The sequence below is a fragment of the Durio zibethinus genome, chromosome 12 (assembly GCF_047325235.1).
Source record: "Durio zibethinus cultivar Kanyao isolate XHJ-2024 chromosome 12, ASM4732523v1, whole genome shotgun sequence".
NCBI classification, from domain to species: domain Eukaryota; kingdom Viridiplantae; phylum Streptophyta; class Magnoliopsida; order Malvales; family Malvaceae; genus Durio; species Durio zibethinus.
The window spans coordinates 15,765,811-15,785,953 of record NC_143173.1 but is presented as its reverse complement, the minus strand read 5'-3'; the positions used below and the strand labels follow the sequence as shown (position 1 = coordinate 15,785,953).

The window sequence follows — 20,143 nt, the reverse complement described above, 5'->3', positions numbered from 1 at the left end:
TTATGTGATGCTAAAGATGAAAAAATTAAAAGAAAAATAAGGATTTCTATAATGGGATGAGAGAAAAGATTGTATTTAAATAAATTTATATATAACGTAATTTTATAAAAATTTAAAAAATACATAAATTAATAAATATATATAATTTGATTTTATTTTTTTTATTTTTTATATTTTAATCCAAAATTTAATTCAAACTTAATATATATATGTAATATTTGAATTTGATTTAATTAAATGAAAAATTGATTCAAACCAAATTAAATAATATAATTTTGAATCAAATTTCAATTTTTTCAATTTTTTTTCTCGTCTTAGACCTCAAGCATATATCATTGCTTTCACCAACAATGAATTTTCTTATCATTGGCATGAAACAAAAATGTCCTACAATTCAAAGTTATTCTATCTGTCCCATTTTGTATGTTCTTATTTGATTTTTTTATCAAATGAACTCAATTTTCATAATTACTTTTAAAATATTATATTAAATTAAAATTTAAAAATATTTTAAAAAACTTTAAAATTCAAAATTTATAAATCTTATTTATAAATTTTATGATTTTGTTAAAAAAAAGTCAAAATTGACTTCATTTGACCAAAAAACCAATAAAAAAAAAACGTACGGGGAGAAAAAATGTATTTTATTTAGCTATAATGCAATCAAATAAAAAGAAGGGAAAAAAAAAAATAAAACAACTTGAAAACTTAACCCTTAGTTTATTTGCCTTTAGGTTAAAACAAAAAAAGAAATGTTAGGCAGAAAAGGCCCGCAAATAGAACAACAAGAATAAAAAGACAAAGTAAGTGGCAAAGATCAGAGAGATTGAACGCAAGTGGGGTAGAACATGGTGGCATAGTAATGTCAAGCAGGGTCGGTGATAGTAAAACCACCCCAACGTTAACTTAGATTTATAATTTTTTTTTTTTAGGTACAGTTTTAGATTTTACAACCAAAAGGCAATTTTTATTTTTATTTATAAAAGTCACACAAAGTTGTAATTATAAAAATTTGAATTTAAATTTATTAGATATTATTTTTAAATATAATTGTGTCATAGTGTACATGCTTGAACACCGAAAGAATCAATCTTTGAATTTAGAAGCTATATAAGATTAGAGTTTGAGTTTTGACTTGTAAAAATTACATGAATCAATAAATTTAATTTTTAAATTTTTATTTTTTTTAGATTTTAAGATTATAATTTGATCATGAGATTTCATAATTAAAATCTCTATTTCTAATTGTTGAAGTGATCAATTTTATAAATTAACAATTCTATAGATAAATCACATTATTCTTCGAAAAAGAAACCAAAATCATGTATGTTACGAGCTATGGTTTGAGATTGTTCTATTTTTACTAATTAAAACCTTTTGCTAACAATGAAAGCAATCAAGATAATAATTACTTGTATGTTGCTTATAATGGCAAGTTATAAGTTTACCTATATATCAATTTAAACAAGGGACAAAAATCTAAGTTTCAAGTTATTTATCAACTTATACAAGAAATAAAGTTTAGGTACCTTTATAATGATAATCACAAATCACCTCACTTACAAAAGGAAGTCATCTCAAACTCGAATTGTCTTTTTCCTCCAATGTTTTTTTCTATATATAGAAGGTGCTATTTATTTTTTGCATTTTAGGTTGTAAAAAATTGAACGTTGATAATTAAAATTAAAATTAAAATTTTAATATTTTATTAACGGACCACAATAATAATTTAAAGATGCTATGATATGATTGATATATCAGATAATGGTTTGATGACACCTATCATTTTTTAAATGCTTAAGAAAATTTTTAAATGTAAAGTTTAGCGGTAAAATAACTAATATATAAATATATATTATCTAATCTCATGAAATTAGAAATAATCCTCTCTTTTTGGAGAGAGTAGTAATTCTCTTCACAATTCAATCCCGAATCCTCTTTTAACGTATAAATTAAATATACGATAATCATCCTCTCTTGCCATCATTTATTGCACAAACCTTGCCCTTTACGTATTATATTAAAAAATGATTTTACATATAATGTAATATTCTCATCAAATTCAACAAGAGTAATATATTAATTATAAATTATTTTCATTTATAAATTATAATTTTTTATTTCAAAAGTTTAAACATTAAACCTTGAAGTTAATTATTTGTAAAATTAATTATTACAAATATAATAATTTTAAAAATGTAGCAATCAAAAAATAAAAAAATCTGCAAGGTTAATCTAATTGATAAGGAAAAGGATTTTTTTTAAAATCAATTTTTTATTTCAGTTAAAAGTATTTTAGAAGTAAAATTCTGAACGTACACTGATATGTACATTGTGAAACAAAATTAAACTCAAATAAAACATAAAGAATCTTATTATAAAAAAAATTTAGAAAAAGGAAAAGAAAGGAAAGTAATAAAAAATAAAAGAAAGGCCTCATGTCTAGCACATTCTCTCCCCATATATACCCCCACACCCTCATAACCTATGCTCATTTCTCAACAAAAAGAACAAAACACACACTCTCTCTCTTCTGTCATAGCATTTGCAAATCCAATTTTCTTTTGGTTCTTTAAGCCAATTTATCAGTTGCAAGGGCATGGCAAAGGAAGGAAAGCATGGCTCATTTCATGCCAAGGACTATTTTGACCCCCCACCAGCACCTTTGATTGATGCAGCAGAACTGAAGAAATGGTCATTTTACAGGGCTTTGATAGCTGAGTTCATTGCAACTCTGCTCTTCCTTTACATCACAGTCTTGACTGTGATTGGCTACAAGAGCCAGATTGCTATCTCCTCTGACTCCTGTGATGGTGTGGGTGTTCTTGGTATTGCTTGGGCCTTTGGTGGCATGATCTTCATTCTTGTTTACTGCACTGCTGGTATTTCTGGTATGTTAATTATTTATTTATTTCCCTTTTTTCTTTGCCTTGGGTTTCATTTTGTTTTTCTAGATGGAAAATGGTTCACTATTTTCTCTTGGACCTAATTTTCATATATAGAATTTCTTGAAAACACTGGAATTTAGAACATTTATTTTTTCTTTAGTTTTGTATTTTTTTCATATTGTTTTTATAACACTTCAACGGTTAAAACTTCACAGTGTAAAGTAATTTTGGTTCACAACAAGTCAACTGATTTCTTACCATAATTGACTAATTTTTCTTGCCATGAAACAACAGGGGGTCACATTAACCCAGCAGTGACATTTGGCCTGTTGTTGGCTCGCAAGGTCTCATTGATCCGAGCCATTGCTTACATGGTGGCTCAGTCCTTGGGAGCCATCTGTGGGGTTGGCCTGGTTAAGGCTTTCCAAAAATCATACTACAATAGGAATGGAGGTGGAGCCAACACTCTTGCAGATGGCTACAGCACTGGTACTGGTTTGGGTGCAGAAATTATTGGAACCTTTGTTTTGGTTTACACTGTTTTTTCTGCTACTGATCCCAAGAGAAAAGCTAGAGACTCCCATGTTCCAGTAAGTTTCTTAACATTTCCTTCCATTCTAATTAATTTTCTTCAAAGCCTTCTTACAAATAAATTTTACTCGAAAATTCAAGATAAATGAATTGTTCAAGCAAAATTGAGCCGAATTTTTTACTGATCGTGCATTTGAAATTAGCTTCAACCTAACTTTATCATAAAAAGTATATATGACCTATACTATATTTTCACTCTCATTATTTGACATGTAAAATGATGATGGAATCATTAGGGAAAAGTTTTTAATATTGGTATTGATAGATATTCCAAGGTTCTGAGGATTCATATATAAAAAAATATTATAGGCAGATAATTCTAATTTTTAATTATATAAAAAGTATTTATTTTTGGATCCAAAGATAACGAGGATGTGAATCAGATTTTCTACCCTATTGACAGATGAAGTTAAAGAAACAGACACTGGCATGAGCTGGCCAATCTTAACTCTGTGGTTACCTATAGAGGGAATTGTAATCTTTACTTACGCAAGAATTTCGTTTTTTAATCCAAAATTTAATATAATTGATTCATATAATTATTTTTAAAAAATAATTTTAAATTTTAATATCTATAATATTTTTTCTGTTTTCTTTTAAATTTGGACCAAAAGTTTTGATTCCAACTTTTTTTTTAGTGCTTTTGTTTGCTTTCTGGTTTTGTCTTTTGCCCTTAACAAAAGGGCAATGCTTTGTTTGATCAAATCTTTTTGGTCGTTTTCAGTCCCAAAGTGAATGGTGGGCTTAAATCCTAATTTAAAAATCAAAGCAAAAACGTCTTTCATGTGTCTTCAGAGGACAATGTCCTTTTTAATTTCCCCCTTTAGTAAATCTGTGAGAAATTTTCATCTGCTTAATTTTGTTTAAAGTATAATTTTAGCTTGTGGGCCTTTTTCATGCTTCACATGTTTGTAAGTGTCACAAGCACATAGTTCTAATTCATGTAATTTTTATTATTATTTTAATAATTTTTTGATTTAATCACATTAGCTTGTGAATAAATTTTTAATAATGTTTTTTTCCAGTATATATAAAGATTTATTAGGTATTTACCTACAAAATAATTTGAAAAAAAAAAAAAAAAAACAACACAATAAGAGATAATCTCCAATCAATTCAACAGGGACAAGAACATAATTTAATGTTGTTAATTAAGTTTTAAATCTTCAAATTAACTCAACATATACATTATTTAGTGTATTAAAAAAAGTCCTTGCAAAAACATCATTTCAATTTTATCACAAATCGATTGCACAATTATCAATAATGCATTACAAATGATTTGACTTATTGTGCTAATTTTTTTTAAGGTATTGGCTCCACTTCCAATTGGGTTTGCTGTTTTCATGGTTCACTTGGCTACCATCCCAATCACCGGCACTGGCATCAACCCTGCTAGGAGTATTGGAGCTGCTGTTATCTACAACAACAAGAAGGCTTGGGATGATCATGTTAGCATAATTCGGATCATGTTATTTTTTATTATGTATTTCTTTTTATATATATAATATGGTCAGAGACATTCTCAGATTATATATTTCTTTTTAACGACATTCTTTTTTTTTTCAGTGGATTTTCTGGGTTGGTCCCATGATTGGAGCAGCCATTGCAGCTTTCTATCACCAATTTATCTTGAGAGCAGGAGCTGCTAAGGCTCTTGGGTCATTCAGGAGCCAGGCCCATGTTTGATCATCTTTGACTTTTTTAGAGACAAAAAAATGTTTAGGAGAAAGTGAAAATAATGAGGGAAGTTGCTTTTCTGATTTATGTATGGTTATTGCTGTTCCCCAAATCCCCCTTTTTTTTTCAACTTCCCTTTGTGGAAGTTGAAAAAACTAATCGGAGACTGAAGGTCATGAAAATGTAGATATAAGTACTCTTTGAGAAGTATGGGGCTTCAATATCGCTTTTGTCATTTCAAGCACTTTCCTTACAATTTGCTTCTGTTCTTATTTTGTACTATATACTTATGCTTTTAAGAAAAGTGTTGGTCATTGTTATCTTTAGTTTACTTATGTCACTTATTGCTCATTGGTTAAGGGTTCATTATCAAATTCCTACTCACTCCAAACATGAAAATGATACAAAAATTTTTGTACACCCTCAACATTTTGATCATCATGTCAGCATCTATTAATTGTCATGTTGACGACCACCTAAACTAATTCAATACTTATCTAATATCGTATGAGTTAATTGGTCACATCAACATAAACTTAATAAAAAAGACGAGAATATGCCACGGATATCTCATTCTGAACCCTTCACTTTCATTCAATTTACTTTGATCTGTTCGCTTATTTTTTTTCTCTCTTCTTTCGCTTTACATTCCCTCACCTACTACAATTTATTCGCACCTCAAAATCCTATTTTCAGTGTCTCTTGATCGTTCTCTCTATTACAGATCACTCTAGCTTTTAAATTAACCATTTAATTCGCTTTCCAACAAATACTTAGTCACCAAAGTTAAAAAAACCATCAATGAAAGTATTGGGTTTTTTTTAGTTATTATTATTCAAAGAAGTAAAAGGAAAAAAAAGAAAAAGTAGCATGAGAATCCTCATTGAAAGGAGAATGCAAAAGGATTTTCTCTACTCTTGCGAAGAAAAAAGTGTTGGAATATTACTATTTATATGGCAATTTCTCCTTTTGAAGATAAGGAAAGTGCTTATAGTACTATATTCTAGCATGATTGTTTTCATTTTGCAAGCTAGTTTAAAATTATAAGTGTTTGAAATTAATGAGAGTTGAGTAAAGGAATAGAATAAGCTCTTCTTCCTTGACCTTCACTGATAATATTAATGCAAATTGTTTATTAAACAAGTTGCATTACATCGTACGTTTAACCCGTTTAGTTAAACAAATTTTTCTAAATAAAATGACATAACATGATACAATTAACTTATTAAGTCACAATTAATTTATAAATTTTAAATAAATGAATTTAGCAAATTAGACATATGGAGTTACATTTAAACTAACATGTTAAAATGAGTCACACATAAATTAGATATGGATTAATTCATATTAAATACGAAAAGTTTCATGTTGTAACTGTGACATATTGGTTAATTTTTATGTAAAATATAAATTCATGTCATAATCCTATTTACTTTATAAAACAAAATTTAAACTCATTTAACGACTTTATATATCATAAATTGTCACTCCTAATTTTTCTGTCTTGATTTAGCAACAAAGGATTTTTGGGCCTCACTCTGTACATTCCATTTTCGAGTCTAGTCAAATAGATTTATTTGTACCAAATCTAATGAATATATGAAAAATTATTTTTTTATAGCCACTCAATTAATTCGAATACAAAAAACAAAAAAAAAACATTTTTTTGTCACTAAAAGCAACCATCGTTTAGTGCCACTCCTAATTTTTAACCCAACCAAATTTCATAGTATAAAAATGCTACAGAATTTAATGATGTAGTGGGGCTTGGTATGAAAATCAGAATTCCGAGAGGTGTCCAAAACAAATTGTTGGTCGACCTTACCAAATCAAGACGAAAGAAATTGCTTGATTTGGTGAAATCAGTCCACATGACCATTGCACATTTAGACATATTATTAATGTATTTTGTTTGATGTCAGCCTCAAATTTCTAAAACATATGGACCCAATTCCTTATATGTTCTTCTCATCATCTCAAGGTACAATTATCTCTTATGGCCACAACTTAATTGCATTATTATTGACTTTGTTCATGTAATATGCTTATTTATGCAGTTATCATTGAATCAAATATTTGAATGTACATCATACTCATTTATTGATGAATCAATCAATATTAACTTCACCTAATTATCTATTTGTGTTTAGAATTTTTAATTAACAATTAAATTTTGAATTTATAGTAATTGATATATATATATATATATATATCGTTGACACAATAATAAGCTTTTAACTTCCAAGGTCTAAATATATATATCTTTATATATATATATATATATAATTACACGTAGATTTAGTGATTCGTGTATTTATATTATGTAAAATATTAAAATTTATATATTTATATAATATTTTATATGAAAATTATGTATCATAATTTGTATTGACATAAAAATATAAAACATAAATTTTTTAATTTTATTAAACATATATATAATTATTACTAAAATTTTAAAATTTATTATATTTTTATATATTTTTTGTATCGTATTCGTATTTTATTGTTTTATTTTAGATTACCAAATTTAATCAGTGGACTGTTTAGACCTTGGAAGTGAAGTCCATTATTGTGTCAATGATAGACAAATTGGCATGGTTTCTTGGGCCAGGGTAGAGTATTCCAACATGGCTAGGCAAGGCTTTTTTGGATAGGCTCACTTCATTTTTCACTTTAACAATAACAGGCTTGAACAAAAATCTCTACTTGACGACCAAAAAGATGCAAAATATAGCTTTATTAGCTGGCCCTCTCCCATCCAACCACCAAAAGAAATCATAGCTTCATTTTTCCCACAGAAATAAGCAACCCATGCAATCGCTTCCATCATTTTGTCTAAAGCTTTTGAAAGAGCTAATATCTAAACACTAAGCAACTTTTTTTTTCTCGCAAAACAAACACTCCAAGCAACAAAGTTTCAAAATGGCACCTATCACTACAATCTTCTTCTTATTCATTGACGCTTTTTCTTTTGTTTTCAGTCCTGCATTCCATATTCTTGCTTCTCAGAACTCTTTGGCCATATCGATGCCCGGATTGGATTTCTTGCATCCAGATTTTTCAACCTTTCAACTCTTGCAAATTGGATATTCACTTTCATGAAAAGGGTAATTTATACAGGGGAAGAGCTGCTCAGCTGCAGCCTGCAGGCTTAGTTTGGTGCCATACACAAATAAAGGCTTTTCAAACCAAGAAGTTTCAGTTTCAGCTGATGAATGTAAAAATTTTATTTGAATTTTAATCAATGGTCCATTTATTTGATCTTACATTATATGGAAATTTCATATTCTTGATGCTTAAAATTTTCTTTTTTTATTTGTTTTACTTCTTTCATCCCATTAATATAATTTTAGTTCAAACTTTTTGAATTAAAATTTTTCAATTTTGTTCTTAATTATTTTAAAATATTTTTAATAATTTGAAGCTCACTAATAGTGTATATTCAGAAACTATTACATTCATGTTAAATATTATAAGGACAAAGGAATATATTGCTTCTAGCGTGTAATTAAACAAGTGAATTAAAAAAAAGTTGAGTCACATGTACATTAACAACTTCATATAAAATTGGTATTACAAAATGCACCTTTGCTTCAAACAAAATTTGTCTTTCAAATATACATACACATCTAGTAAAACCCATTGTACTGTTTTAGGCAAATTTGGTTGGGAAGGCCTCTCTCTCGAATTGGTTGTGAGAAATTATTTCATTCATTGTGAGTGAAATTCTTAGATTTTTCAGAAAAAAACAGCAGAATGCCATATACCTTCTGAAGAATTAAAAATAAAAGAAATTAATTAGAAAAAAGAATATCTATTAAAGTTTTAATTCATTTATGAAATTAAAAAATTTCATTAATGATGTCTCCGAAATGAACCGTATGTGTTACTTGTTGCCATATCCAAGATTTATACTATATATGCAATTGTCTTTTTCAAAATGTTTACATCACTAATTAAATCCTAATTTAAAGAAAACCCAAGAATGAGGTGCAAATGCAATTCTTGCTTTAAAAATTTTATTCCCTTCATGATGAATGGTGAAGCTTCCTATTTATTTTCAAAGTGCCTTAATGGGAAAAAATTAGTTAATATTTTCATATCTTAGTGACATGTATCATAGAAATATCCTTAACCTTAGAAAGTTGGAAGTGGTTAATTTAGGAATAGGCCGATAAGATCAAATTTTGCAATAAGTTAGTATCTGTCAAATTGACATGTTAAAAGCAAAAGGTAGAAGCTTCTTTAAAAAAAAAATAATAATAAAATCTTTTTTTGTTGATTTTTAGGATTTACTAAAGTACATTTTTTTATCGATTTAAATAAATTTATTTATTTTAAATTTAATAAATTCACGGGAAATTAAGTTTTTATAACTTCTCAACACATAAAAATAAAAAGCTTTGATTATATAAAAAAAATAAAACCTTAAAAAAAATTTAAAAATTTAATTAAAAAAATTAAAGGTGGAAAGAGGATGAGTAGTTTGGACGGAGTAATTTTGAGTTTTTTTTTTTTTGTTAATTAATTTTGAGTTTAAAAAGTAGTTTCATGTTTGAATTTTTTCAGATTTTGATCATTTTAAATTTCAAATACTATTCTGAGTTTCAAGTTATTTAGATAATTAATTTTTAAATAAATTTAAGATTGGTTTGATTGAATTTTGAAAATAATTTTGTTTTTATTTATTATTTTTAATTAATTAAAATTTAAAATAAAAATAAAAATTACGACGTCGTTTAGAAGCAGTCTTTCAAAGTTTCAGTCTTTCTCAGTTTTTCACCGTCTAAAGTCATTGACTCCCGCTTTTTAGTTTTTATAGTTCACTTCTTCTCTGTCTGAATATTCAACGGATCAAAAGAGAAAGGAAACAGTAAGTGACAGATGCATCTATGGCCATCGGTTCGAATAAGAGATTCATTTAAAATCGCATATTTAAGAGAACTATAATGGAAGCAGAGAAACGATCTTCTTCTTCTCCAACGATCCCAAGCAACCAACAAAAACTCTTGAATGACCAAGAAGCTGCTGATTCTGAATCTTTTTCTTCCAATTCAGCTCTATGTTTTATTCTGATATGTAGAGCGATTTTCATGGCCCTTTCTTGCTGTTTCTGTTGCTACTGCTGTGAAGGTAACTCTAAATTTCCCCTTTCACTTTTCCTTTTGGAAAAATTTTGTGGAAAAGATTTGTTTTTTCGACATGGGTTTTTTTTTTTTTTTTTTTTATATCGGTTTATTGTGTTTTTGGACTTTGTTTTTTGATTTTATGTGATTTTATTGTCTCGTTCTAGGCTGTAGCCATTCTTGTTCTTGGCTTCATGTGGGCTTATTTTATGTTTTATGATTGATTTAATGTGATTCTAGTTGTCTGCCTGTTTCTTTGGAGATGAGCTCTCTGAATTCATTGCATATGCTTTGTATTACCTTTGTTTTTAGTTTTATATGATGAATCTTAAATTTTTTTTTAGTTCTATATGATGAATGATCAAACTTTTATTTGTGTTTTCATTGATTGGCTTAGGAAAGTTAGGTGGTGCTGTATGAGGTTCTGAATTTAATAATTCCAACCTAGCAATTCAGTAAAAATTTTAAAGTAATTCTTCACTGATTCATTTATGTGTCTTGTATCTTAAACTGAAAGGCTTGCAGCCAGTTAAACATGACTTGCTCTCCCTTGTGTATTATTTGTAAAAATTTCTCAATCACTCAAATGGAGTGATGGATCCTATGCTTATAGTCTAATTCACGGATGAGCGTGTTAATGATCCTTGGCTGGGTTCATATTTCAGTGATCCTGCTAAAAGAAAATGGCTTAGGCTGTTTGGTTTAGCATCATAATAATGCAAAGCATTGTAGGGTCAAAGCTTGTGCTAGTATTGTTAAGTTTGTCACTGAGTTTGGTATCACAAACAAGTGAAAATTGAGTTGTGTTTGGTTCAACCTCAAGCTTGACTTGTGGATGAAGAGATGAGTGAATTGAGCAAACGAAGATAGCCCAATTTTTGCTCCTCAAATGGGAGATATAAACTTAATTTTTGGAAGCCTAAGAGCCCAAATGTACGAAGACAATGGAGTTTGAAGATGGAGAATTTCAGTAGTCATAGCACTAGTTATAGTTGAGAATAGTGTTTGAAATTTGTGGAAATTATTTTTCTTATCCATGTTCTGCTTCAAATTTAATGAGATGAAAATCCTGAAATTGATTAGTTGGACATTTATTACCCACCATTTTAAGCTCTCAGTAGGTTGATCAGTCCTCCTGTTACACCTACTTTGTAACATGTGCTGGTCTAATAATAGAGATTCAGGGAAACTTTCAAAACAATCTAATGCTAGTTCTTCTCATTCAGTGTATGAAATTTAGAGTAATGGTGATTTCATCTATGAACCCTTCACCGAGGATGTTTATCATGTGGTTTTACCATGGAAAGTTCCAGAGGGGCCCATATCAATTTGGTTAGACTGCCTATAACATAATGGTAGTTGAATGATGGTTAGACTGCCTATCATTGGATGTTGATGTCCTTAACAAGTATCAGAGAAGCATCTCAAAGCTGGTTTTCTTTTGATGTTGCTTCTGGGAGTTGTTGCACTTGAATGATGAGTCTTTGGGGAAGGGAATATTCTGGCAATGCTTGCAATTTTTTCTTTAAAAAAAGCTTGCCTGAATTGATGCTTCTATGCTAACAGCCATGTGGTCTGTTGGTAGAGTGCTGAATTATTAATTTTAGTGATCAAGATTCAATCCTTGCCAGTATCAAGTACCAAAAAAAAAAAAAAATGGAATTGATGCTTCGAGGGATGTCTATATATGCACAATGAATCCCTTTATTTTTTTCTTCTAAAGGCAAATAAGTAGAAGAAAGTTAAGCTTTTGAACTTTAAAGATTTGTAACTTTGCATATTCCTTTTTCTCTTTGTTTTTGTTCAGTGAGCCTCGGCAAGAATCAAAGATACTGGCAATAGCAACCTGCCCACACTCATATAAAGTTTTAACTTGTTTAAACAAAAACAAGAAACCTGAAAAGCATTGTGTGAAGCTTTGCTTCCATTGAAGCATGTTTAATTCTTGTGATGATCTTTATTTTACTATACCAGATATTCTTTGAATTTCAGTGTTCCATATTCTGTTTCTGCAATTTCTTTGATCTTTGCTACTCAATCACATTTCACCACTGAAGGATGTCAACTTTCAGTGTTCTCTTCATACCGGCTGCTTATTTTCCTTTTTTTTTATTTGTCTATTTTTCCCTTAACGGCTATATATATATATATATATGAGAAAGAATCAACTTATATAGTGTAAAACTAAAAAAGTTTTACATATTTTTTTAATCTTTGATTTCAAGAGATCCAAGGGATGAGAGAGACAAGTAAAAATAGGAACAAATGGTTTAATTTTATCCTTTGGATCTATCGAAATCAATGCTCAGAAAAATGTGGTAAACATTTTTAATTTTACAAGATGATCTCTCCTATATATATGCACCTTTGCTTGCTTGTGCATTGTTTAATTTGTTATCATCACCTAATATTGTGAATTAACCCTTTCAGATTGTATTGATCAAGAAGACAACTGATGCAGAGGTCATGGTTTTGGTCACTGAATCCATCCCTTGACCGCAGAATAGTACAAAATGACATAGCAAGAAATAATCTGAATAATATTTTGTTCAAACAGAAGAGAAGTGATTGTATTCTTCACGGTAGTAGTCTGGTGACAATCTTTGGCCTATTGTTCTCTTATAAGACATATTTTTGATTGTTATAGGAGTATGAATGCATTTGACTCGAACTCTTCTTCTGCCACCCGTCATGTGATTTTTTGACGGAATGCTGACTTAATCAAATTCTTACAGCTTCAAATACCAAAAAAAGGAAAAAAAGGAATGCAGTCGTCGGGATCTTCATCTCCAGTCTAGGAGTAATGTATGGTTTGCTGGATCCTCAGATAATCTGTCAATGTGTTATATTTGTCGAAACTGTAAACTTTTGTTAATTCAACTGGAAATTACACCTTCCAAAGGTAGTGGCAGCTAACCCCTTACAGATTTTTCTTGTTAAAAACAAGTCATCTCAACTCTCAAACAAGGTCCCTCTCCTTTGCGGGTTAAAGAATCAGTGTAACGATAGTGTTTGACAATTAGATAAAGGAAAATGTCATGAATCTCACGTCGAAGAGAGATGGACTGGTCTTTTGCTTACAAGTCACGAGTCTTTCTTCATCCAATAAATATATGTTTTGGATTGAAAACGTGGTTCCTGAGGGTTAAACTTGCCAGCAACCTTTAGAATAACCAACGATTCTTGTAAACCAACAATTCTTGTAACGAGAAAGGTTAGTTTGTACTCACCAACTACCCCCTTTAATTGAATTACAACTTCAAACCACCTCTCCTTTTAAAACTTAAATGCACACGTCTCCAAATTTTATACTTTTTTTGTTTTATTGGTTTAATACATGGACTTTTATGCTCGACAAAATTAAAGGCCTAAACAAATCAAGGTATTTGTCATATATTTCAATTAGATCTTTCATTGTTGAGTTAAATTTCCATTTGGTTAAAAGTTTTTAAGTGATTAATCGAGTTGAGTTTGAATTTTGTATTATTAGATTCAAGAATTTGATTTTATGAAATTTTTTAATTTTTAAAATTTTTATATAAACATTTGTTTACATTTTTATTAACTTTTATTTAAGATTTTAAGAAGTAATTGAGTCAGAGTTTAAATATTTTGTTGACCTGAGTTAGGGTACTAAAAATAAAAATTGATGGAGCTCAAATTTGATACTGTTTCATCTCGTTTAATTTTTTGAATGGAATTTATAATTGAATTAAATTCGTATCTCAAATAATCAACAAAGATTCACAATCAATTCACTTACCTGTTATGCTCAAATGGATGGTGTGCATGACAAAAGAATTGTACATAAAGCAGCAGATCAAGCTTCCCTTACACTATGACTCAATAAGTATCCCCCAACGCTCAGCAGAAACTGTACTCTAAAAAACTTAAAAACTTTGTTGAAGTTATCCTCTAACACTGGCCCATTTTAGCAAAAATGGCGCGGCATCCGATAGCTGAAGCAAACGAGAAGAGCCCTTTCGGCATCTTGACTCCGGACGAGTTCTACGCGCGCCACTCAGTGAGTCACTCCTCCGAGATCATCACCAACGCCCGTGGCCTCAAGCTCTTCACTCAGTGGTGGACACCACTCGACACTCCGATCTCTGGCATCGTTGCTGTTGTCCACGGATTCACCGGTGAGTCAAGCTGGTTCGTCCAACTAACCTCCGTTCTGTTCGCGAAATCGGGATTTGCCGCGTGTGCGATCGATCACCAGGGTCATGGCTTCTCCGAAGGCCTCGACGGACTCGAAGCTCATATTCCCAACATCGACAGTGTTATCGACGATTGTATTCAGTTTTTTGACTCTTTCCGTGCTCGTCACTCGCCGGATTTGCCGGTGTTTTTGTACTCGGAATCGCTTGGCGGTGCCATCGCGCTTTATATCTCGCTCAGACAAAAAGGCACGTGGGATGGCTTGATTCTCAGCGGCGCTATGTGCGGGATAAGCGCTAAATTCAAGCCTCCATGGCCGTTGGAACATTTTTTATTCATAGTCGCCAAGCTTATCCCTACCTGGCGAGTGGTTCCGACGCGCGGGTCTTTACCGGATGTTTCATTCAAAGAACCGTGGAAGAGGAAGTTGGCCATAGCCAGTCCTAGGCTAACAGTGGCGAGGCCACGCGCTGCCACAGCATACGAGCTCATTCGTATATGCAACGACTTGCAAGGGAGGTTTGAGGAAGTGCATGTTCCATTGCTGATTGTTCACGGTGGTGATGACGTGGTTTGTGATCCGGCTTGCGTGGAGGAGCTTTATAAACGCGCTGCTAGCGTGGACAAGACATTGAGGTTTCATCCGGGGATGTGGCACCAATTGGTTGGGGAGCCGGAGGAAGGTGTGGAGTTAGTCTTTGGTGAAATAGTGGAGTGGCTTAAGAGTAGAGCTTCACGAGCCGCCGAGGCCAAGAGTGTCGGTGTTCACGCGCCACCTTTGGTGGCAATGGTAGCGGATAGTAGGGTTGCTAATTAGTTGGGTATCTTAAATTTCAAAGTAACAGAATCCTTATTTTGCCAGTTACAGCCATTAACAAATAGAGACTGCTAGTATTAATTTCATAAAAGTCAGAAACTCTTGAACGTGACTAATAAATGACACGTGTCCACCTGTTATACGTCCCTATTCTTGTTACCAATGCTTTAATCTGTATCAAATTCCAACACATTTCAGTTGCCGAATTTGGCTATGCTGTTTTTGTGTGTGTCACACTTCCTTATGCTCACAGATTTTGTCACACATTTCCTTTGTCTGCATAAAATATCTTTGTCTTTGTGTGTGTTTGTCTGAATTTGCTTTACCGATGGCTCCCATGAAAACCCTTCTCACTCTCTATTTGTATTGTTCTTTTAACCCTTTCCCAAGGATCTAAAGACTCTAAACTTGATGACCTTGAAGAAGACGTTGCATTTCTTGAGTCACAAGAAACCAATGACTCACAACAATCCCATGAAAACTTTGGTACTATTTTGGGTGACCTACGGAATAATTTTACCAATCTTGAAGAGCAATTGTCATGGCCTAGAGTCGATGAGAAAGATGTGATTGTACTAAACAAAGAGAAATTCAGCGAGTTCATTGAGAAAAATGGGTATACCCTGGTGGAGTTTTATGCGCCATGGTGCTGGCATGATCAGGCACTGACATCGTAGTATGCTGTCACAGAAGGGAGAAGTTGTGTTGGCAAAGGTTGATTGCACACAAAAGGCTGAGCTGCTGCAAAAGTTTGATATAAAGGGGTTCCCTACTTTGTTTCTCTTTGTTGAAGGAGTTCATAAGGCTTGTGAGGGTAAAAGAACTAAGTTTGTTTATATGTAAATAAAAGTGTAGATATTCTTGTGTATTGTTGCATATTTTTGGTTGATATGGAAAGGTTTGAGGAGAATCCGAAATTTAGCTCGTTTCATATAATTACCCTTAAGAAATGACATCTAGCAATTTGGAATTCGAATCTTTATTCATGCAACCCTTTCTTTATTTCAAGTTATGACCTCTTTTGTATAATAAAAAATAAAAAGGGTTGGAGGAAAAAATTCACTTTGGATTATACAAAATGATAGCAAACAAATGCAAAATTGGCTTTAGTTTCTTATGAAATTCAGTAATCAAGCTAGAAGAGAATTTGATTTACTTGATGCGAAACAAGATGTCTTGATAATTGAATGTGAATTTTTTAGCGTATTGAAAGGCTGATAGTTTGATGCATTTCCTTATTCAGGGATGGTATTGTGACCTGGGTGAAGAAGAAAACAAGACATGGTGTTTACAACATAACAACAAGCGAAGAAACCATTCTGGCTACTGAAGCTACAGTTGTTTTGGGATTTGTTGATTCTTTAGTGGTATTTTATTATCAGATCATTCAATTTCTCTGTTTCATCAGTTTTAACCTACTCAAGTCAATGATTAAAGGGGCAGATTCAGGATTTTTCTCCAAGATTTCTACTTATAATAGATAAAAAAAACTACACGGACTTGCCAATCAAAGGAAAGAATGTCCTGAGAAAAATTTTAGGGATATCCAGGGAAAATTTTTTATTCAAATTCCCCATTTGGATCTGTCTCTGTTTATCAATACATGCAACTTTGGTCACTGCAGTATTTTTAATGTTCTATTATGTTGTTTTAGTATTTCCACTTGTCTGGTTTTTTGTTTAGGGACCTGAGAGTGAGGAGATTGTTGCTGCTTCGAGATTGCAAGATGATGTCAAGTTCTATCAAACGTCTAACCTGATGTTGCAAAGCTTTTCAGCATTGAAGCCCTAGACAAACGTCCCGCATTGGTCTTGTTGAAGAAGGAAGATGAGAAATTAAGTTATTTTGGTTAGTTTCTAGTAATTCAAACAGTTTTTGACCTCAAAAGAAAATCTATTTCATGAACTCCTTGTACAACCATTTCTCATGTCTGCAGATGGTCCATTCTCCAACTCGGCAATTGCTGAATTTGTGTCAAACAATAAGCTTCCTTTTATAGTTACTTACAACAGAGAGAGTGCTATGCTCATGTATGATAATCCAATCAAGAAACAGGTAAGATCTTATGCTAATGCCACTTCTAATTCTGTTAAGAAATTTCAATAATTTCTGTTATTCTGAAATGTCTGCTATTTTCAATAAAGTGTTGCTTTTTGCTACTTCACATGATTCGGATACGATTAAGCCCACATTCCTCGACGCAGCAAAATCTTTCAAAGGAAGGGTGATACTCTTTACTCAGTTGTTCTTTGAACATTCTATGACTAAAGAAGTTTTAGTTCATTAGACCATGTTTCCTCAGAGAAAAAATCAGGCTGCAATGCATTTGTGTCAGGACTTTAGGCAACATTGCTACATCTTATTGTTTGAGTTGAAGTTTTATGGTCATATTTTCTCCATGATCAATGTTGGTAACAATGGTTTTAGGCTTCTGTTAGTGAATATTCTCTACAGAATGAACAGATTTTCCCATGATTTTAGGTTTTATAGTTTTGCAGATTGGAAACTGAAGAAACCGAGAACATACCTCATGTTTTCTCTCTCATATTGATTTTTTTGCAACTTATCAGTGTTATAATTCCTCTGAATTCTTTGCAGCTTGCTTTTGTCTATGTGGAAATGGACAACCAAGACAATGGGAAACAAGTTTTAGACTACTATGGTGTTTCTGGAGATTCACCTTGAGCGAGATAGCCATACGGGTAGTTTCCATTACATTAATATTCGTGCAGATCAGTGAAGTTAACTCTTGGATGATTGCTGCTTGCTTTAGGTTCTTGCTTTTAGAACTGATGATGACAATAAGTATTTAATGGATGGTAATTTGACATTGAGCAATATGAAGGTCTGAATTTCCTCTTACATCTTTTGGTTTTCTGCAGAACTATGGAATTAATATTTTGTTTGTGTTTCATATCTGTGGGCTTGACAGATTCATGGTATGTTTTTATTTTGTAGTCATTTACAAATGATTTCCTGGAAGACAGACTGCGGCCTTTCTATAAATCAGATCCAATTCCAGAGAAAGTAAGTTGTTGGGAATTCATTGTTCGATTGATTGACATGAACTTCTATGCCTGTAAATCTAACATTCCTTTGGATCTTTTATTGAGAATCAGAATGATGGGGATGTTAAGCTTGTTGTGGGCAAAAACTTTGATGAAGTTGTCCTGGATGAATCCAAGGATGTTCTTCTTGAGGTAGCTTTTCTTTATCAACAATTCAGCATCGATTAAATCTCAACTTCAAACTCATCATTCAATCTTCCTTCCATTGATGTCTGGTTTTGGATCGTATATATGCACCATGGCTCGGGTATTGCCAGGCTCTTGAGCCTATTTATGATAGGCTTGGAAAGCATTTAAGAGGCATTGATTCCCTTGTCATAGCAAAGATGGATCAATGACCATCCCAGGGCTAAGGTACTCATGAAGAAATTTGCAAATTTTCAAATATTTATTATCAGAATATTCATATTTCATTTGAGAACTTTTTTTATTGATTTATTTAATTTTTTATACATTCAAATGTAAATGAATTTTTTTATGTTCATAATTTATTTGTTTAATTAATAAATCTTAAAATATTATTAATAATCATTTATTAAATTTAATAAACAAATATAAACAAAGAAAAATGAGAATATTCCCGTTTCCCGAATGTTATGATAGTTTACACCCTAAAATGATGCATGTTTTAGATAATAAGGTGGCATTCTGGTTGTTTTAGCTCAGCAAATCCTAAGCTTAGGTACGCGGTATATTTTCAGAAAACTATTAAACAAAAAGATATTTTCAGGAAGGAAGAGGGCGTTATGGAAACAACAGATAATATAATTTATTGCTAAATGGACTATTAATAGAATGGAAAGTATCAATTAAGTCATTGGTTTCCTAGGACTATTGCTGTGTTTATCCTTCTCAGAATTGCAAGATCAATTAATCTTTGATATTTACGCCAAGCAATTATGCATTGAGTTAATTACATTTTTTTTTTATATTTAAACTTTCATAAGAGTTAATTACATTTTTTATACTTAAACCTTCGAAAAATATACAAATTGATACTCAAAAAATTAAAATGTAAAATTTGTATCATAAACTTTTAAATTAGGTATCATTTTAATTCAAATTCTAATTAATACTATTAATTTAACTTGTTTATGTAATATTTAGTCAGTATAATTTTATTATATGCATGTTATATATTAAATAAAAGTGTTAAATATTTTGTAAAATTTCATACAGATATTATGTGACAAATAATAATTGATCAATCCTAAATAATTTTACGGTTTAGGCAAAATTATATTTTTTATTTATATTGAAAAAGATGTTAATAGTCTGTGTGTTGAATACAAAACTTAATAATACTTATTAAATATGACATATATAAGTTGATATGATTAGTGGGATTAAAGTTTGGGTTACCATAATATATGATTCTTTAGGTGCTAATTCATATATTTAGGTATCAATTCGTAATAAAATTTGGGTAACATAATATATATTTTAATTCTTAGATATCAATTCGTATATTTTCTCAAAATATAAGTAAAAAAAATATAATTAACTCTTAAGCATCACTAAGCAAAGCAAATTGAAGAAATGACATGAAGGAAAAATATGTATATATATATATATGTATATATATTCTAACTAGATCTGTGTCATAATCAATTTTAGATTCGTTTGTAGAATTACAAAACTCTATCAATCCCATATATTTGATAATATTTCATATAGACTCTTTTGATAGAAGCAGATTTGATAAAGAACTGGTTAGTTCCTATTTTGTTACTCTTTCTAAGTGGTATTAAGTCATTAAAATGATGGAAGCACAATGGTTCCATATTTCCAATCTCATGGGTTTTTTTT

At 31.0% G+C, this 20,143-nt stretch overlaps 4 protein-coding genes and 1 long non-coding RNA gene across 6 annotated transcripts; all 5 read left to right on the top strand.

The window, feature by feature from the left end:
- The first annotated feature begins 2,487 nt into the window (after positions 1-2,487).
- LOC111296103 (putative aquaporin PIP2-5) lies at positions 2,488-5,490 on the top strand. Its single transcript, XM_022890156.2, has 4 exons — positions 2,488-2,891; positions 3,183-3,478; positions 4,790-4,930; positions 5,049-5,490. The coding sequence occupies exons 1-4, from the start codon at positions 2,600-2,602 to the stop codon at positions 5,166-5,168; spliced, it is 849 nt and encodes a 282-aa protein (XP_022745891.2). The 5' UTR covers positions 2,488-2,599; the 3' UTR covers positions 5,169-5,490.
- Positions 5,491-9,980: 4,490 nt separating this feature from the next.
- On the top strand, positions 9,981-12,959 carry LOC149515767 (uncharacterized). Its single transcript, XR_016326275.1, has 2 exons — positions 9,981-10,295; positions 12,719-12,959. It is a non-coding gene; the product is annotated as an uncharacterized LOC149515767 (long non-coding RNA).
- A 1,013-nt stretch (positions 12,960-13,972) lies between these two features.
- On the top strand, positions 13,973-17,321 carry LOC111296394 (caffeoylshikimate esterase-like). 2 transcript variants are annotated; one of them, XM_089740738.1, is made up of 4 exons: positions 13,973-16,080; positions 16,510-16,633; positions 16,950-17,114; positions 17,203-17,321. In XM_089740738.1, exon 1 carries the CDS (start codon positions 14,229-14,231, stop codon positions 15,264-15,266), a length of 1,038 nt encoding a protein of 345 aa, XP_089596864.1. In that variant the 5' UTR covers positions 13,973-14,228; the 3' UTR covers positions 15,267-16,080; positions 16,510-16,633; positions 16,950-17,114; positions 17,203-17,321. The 2 variants fall into 2 exon arrangements, with proteins under 2 accessions (XP_089596864.1, XP_089596863.1); XM_089740737.1 differs by having other exon boundaries at positions 16,510-17,114.
- LOC111297643 (protein disulfide isomerase-like 1-3) lies at positions 15,945-17,494 on the top strand. The gene is made up of 6 exons (XM_022892295.2): positions 15,945-16,093; positions 16,510-16,633; positions 16,950-17,002; positions 17,044-17,114; positions 17,203-17,321; positions 17,411-17,494. Exons 1-6 carry the CDS (start codon positions 15,945-15,947, stop codon positions 17,492-17,494), a joined length of 600 nt encoding a protein of 199 aa, XP_022748030.2.
- Positions 17,372-18,842, top strand: LOC149515766 (protein disulfide isomerase-like 1-3). Its single transcript, XM_089740739.1, has 5 exons — positions 17,372-17,490; positions 17,865-18,111; positions 18,225-18,293; positions 18,386-18,466; positions 18,592-18,842. The coding sequence occupies exons 2-5, from the start codon at positions 18,079-18,081 to the stop codon at positions 18,670-18,672; spliced, it is 264 nt and encodes an 87-aa protein (XP_089596865.1). The 5' UTR covers positions 17,372-17,490; positions 17,865-18,078; the 3' UTR covers positions 18,673-18,842.
- The last annotated feature ends 1,301 nt before the right edge of the window (positions 18,843-20,143 follow it).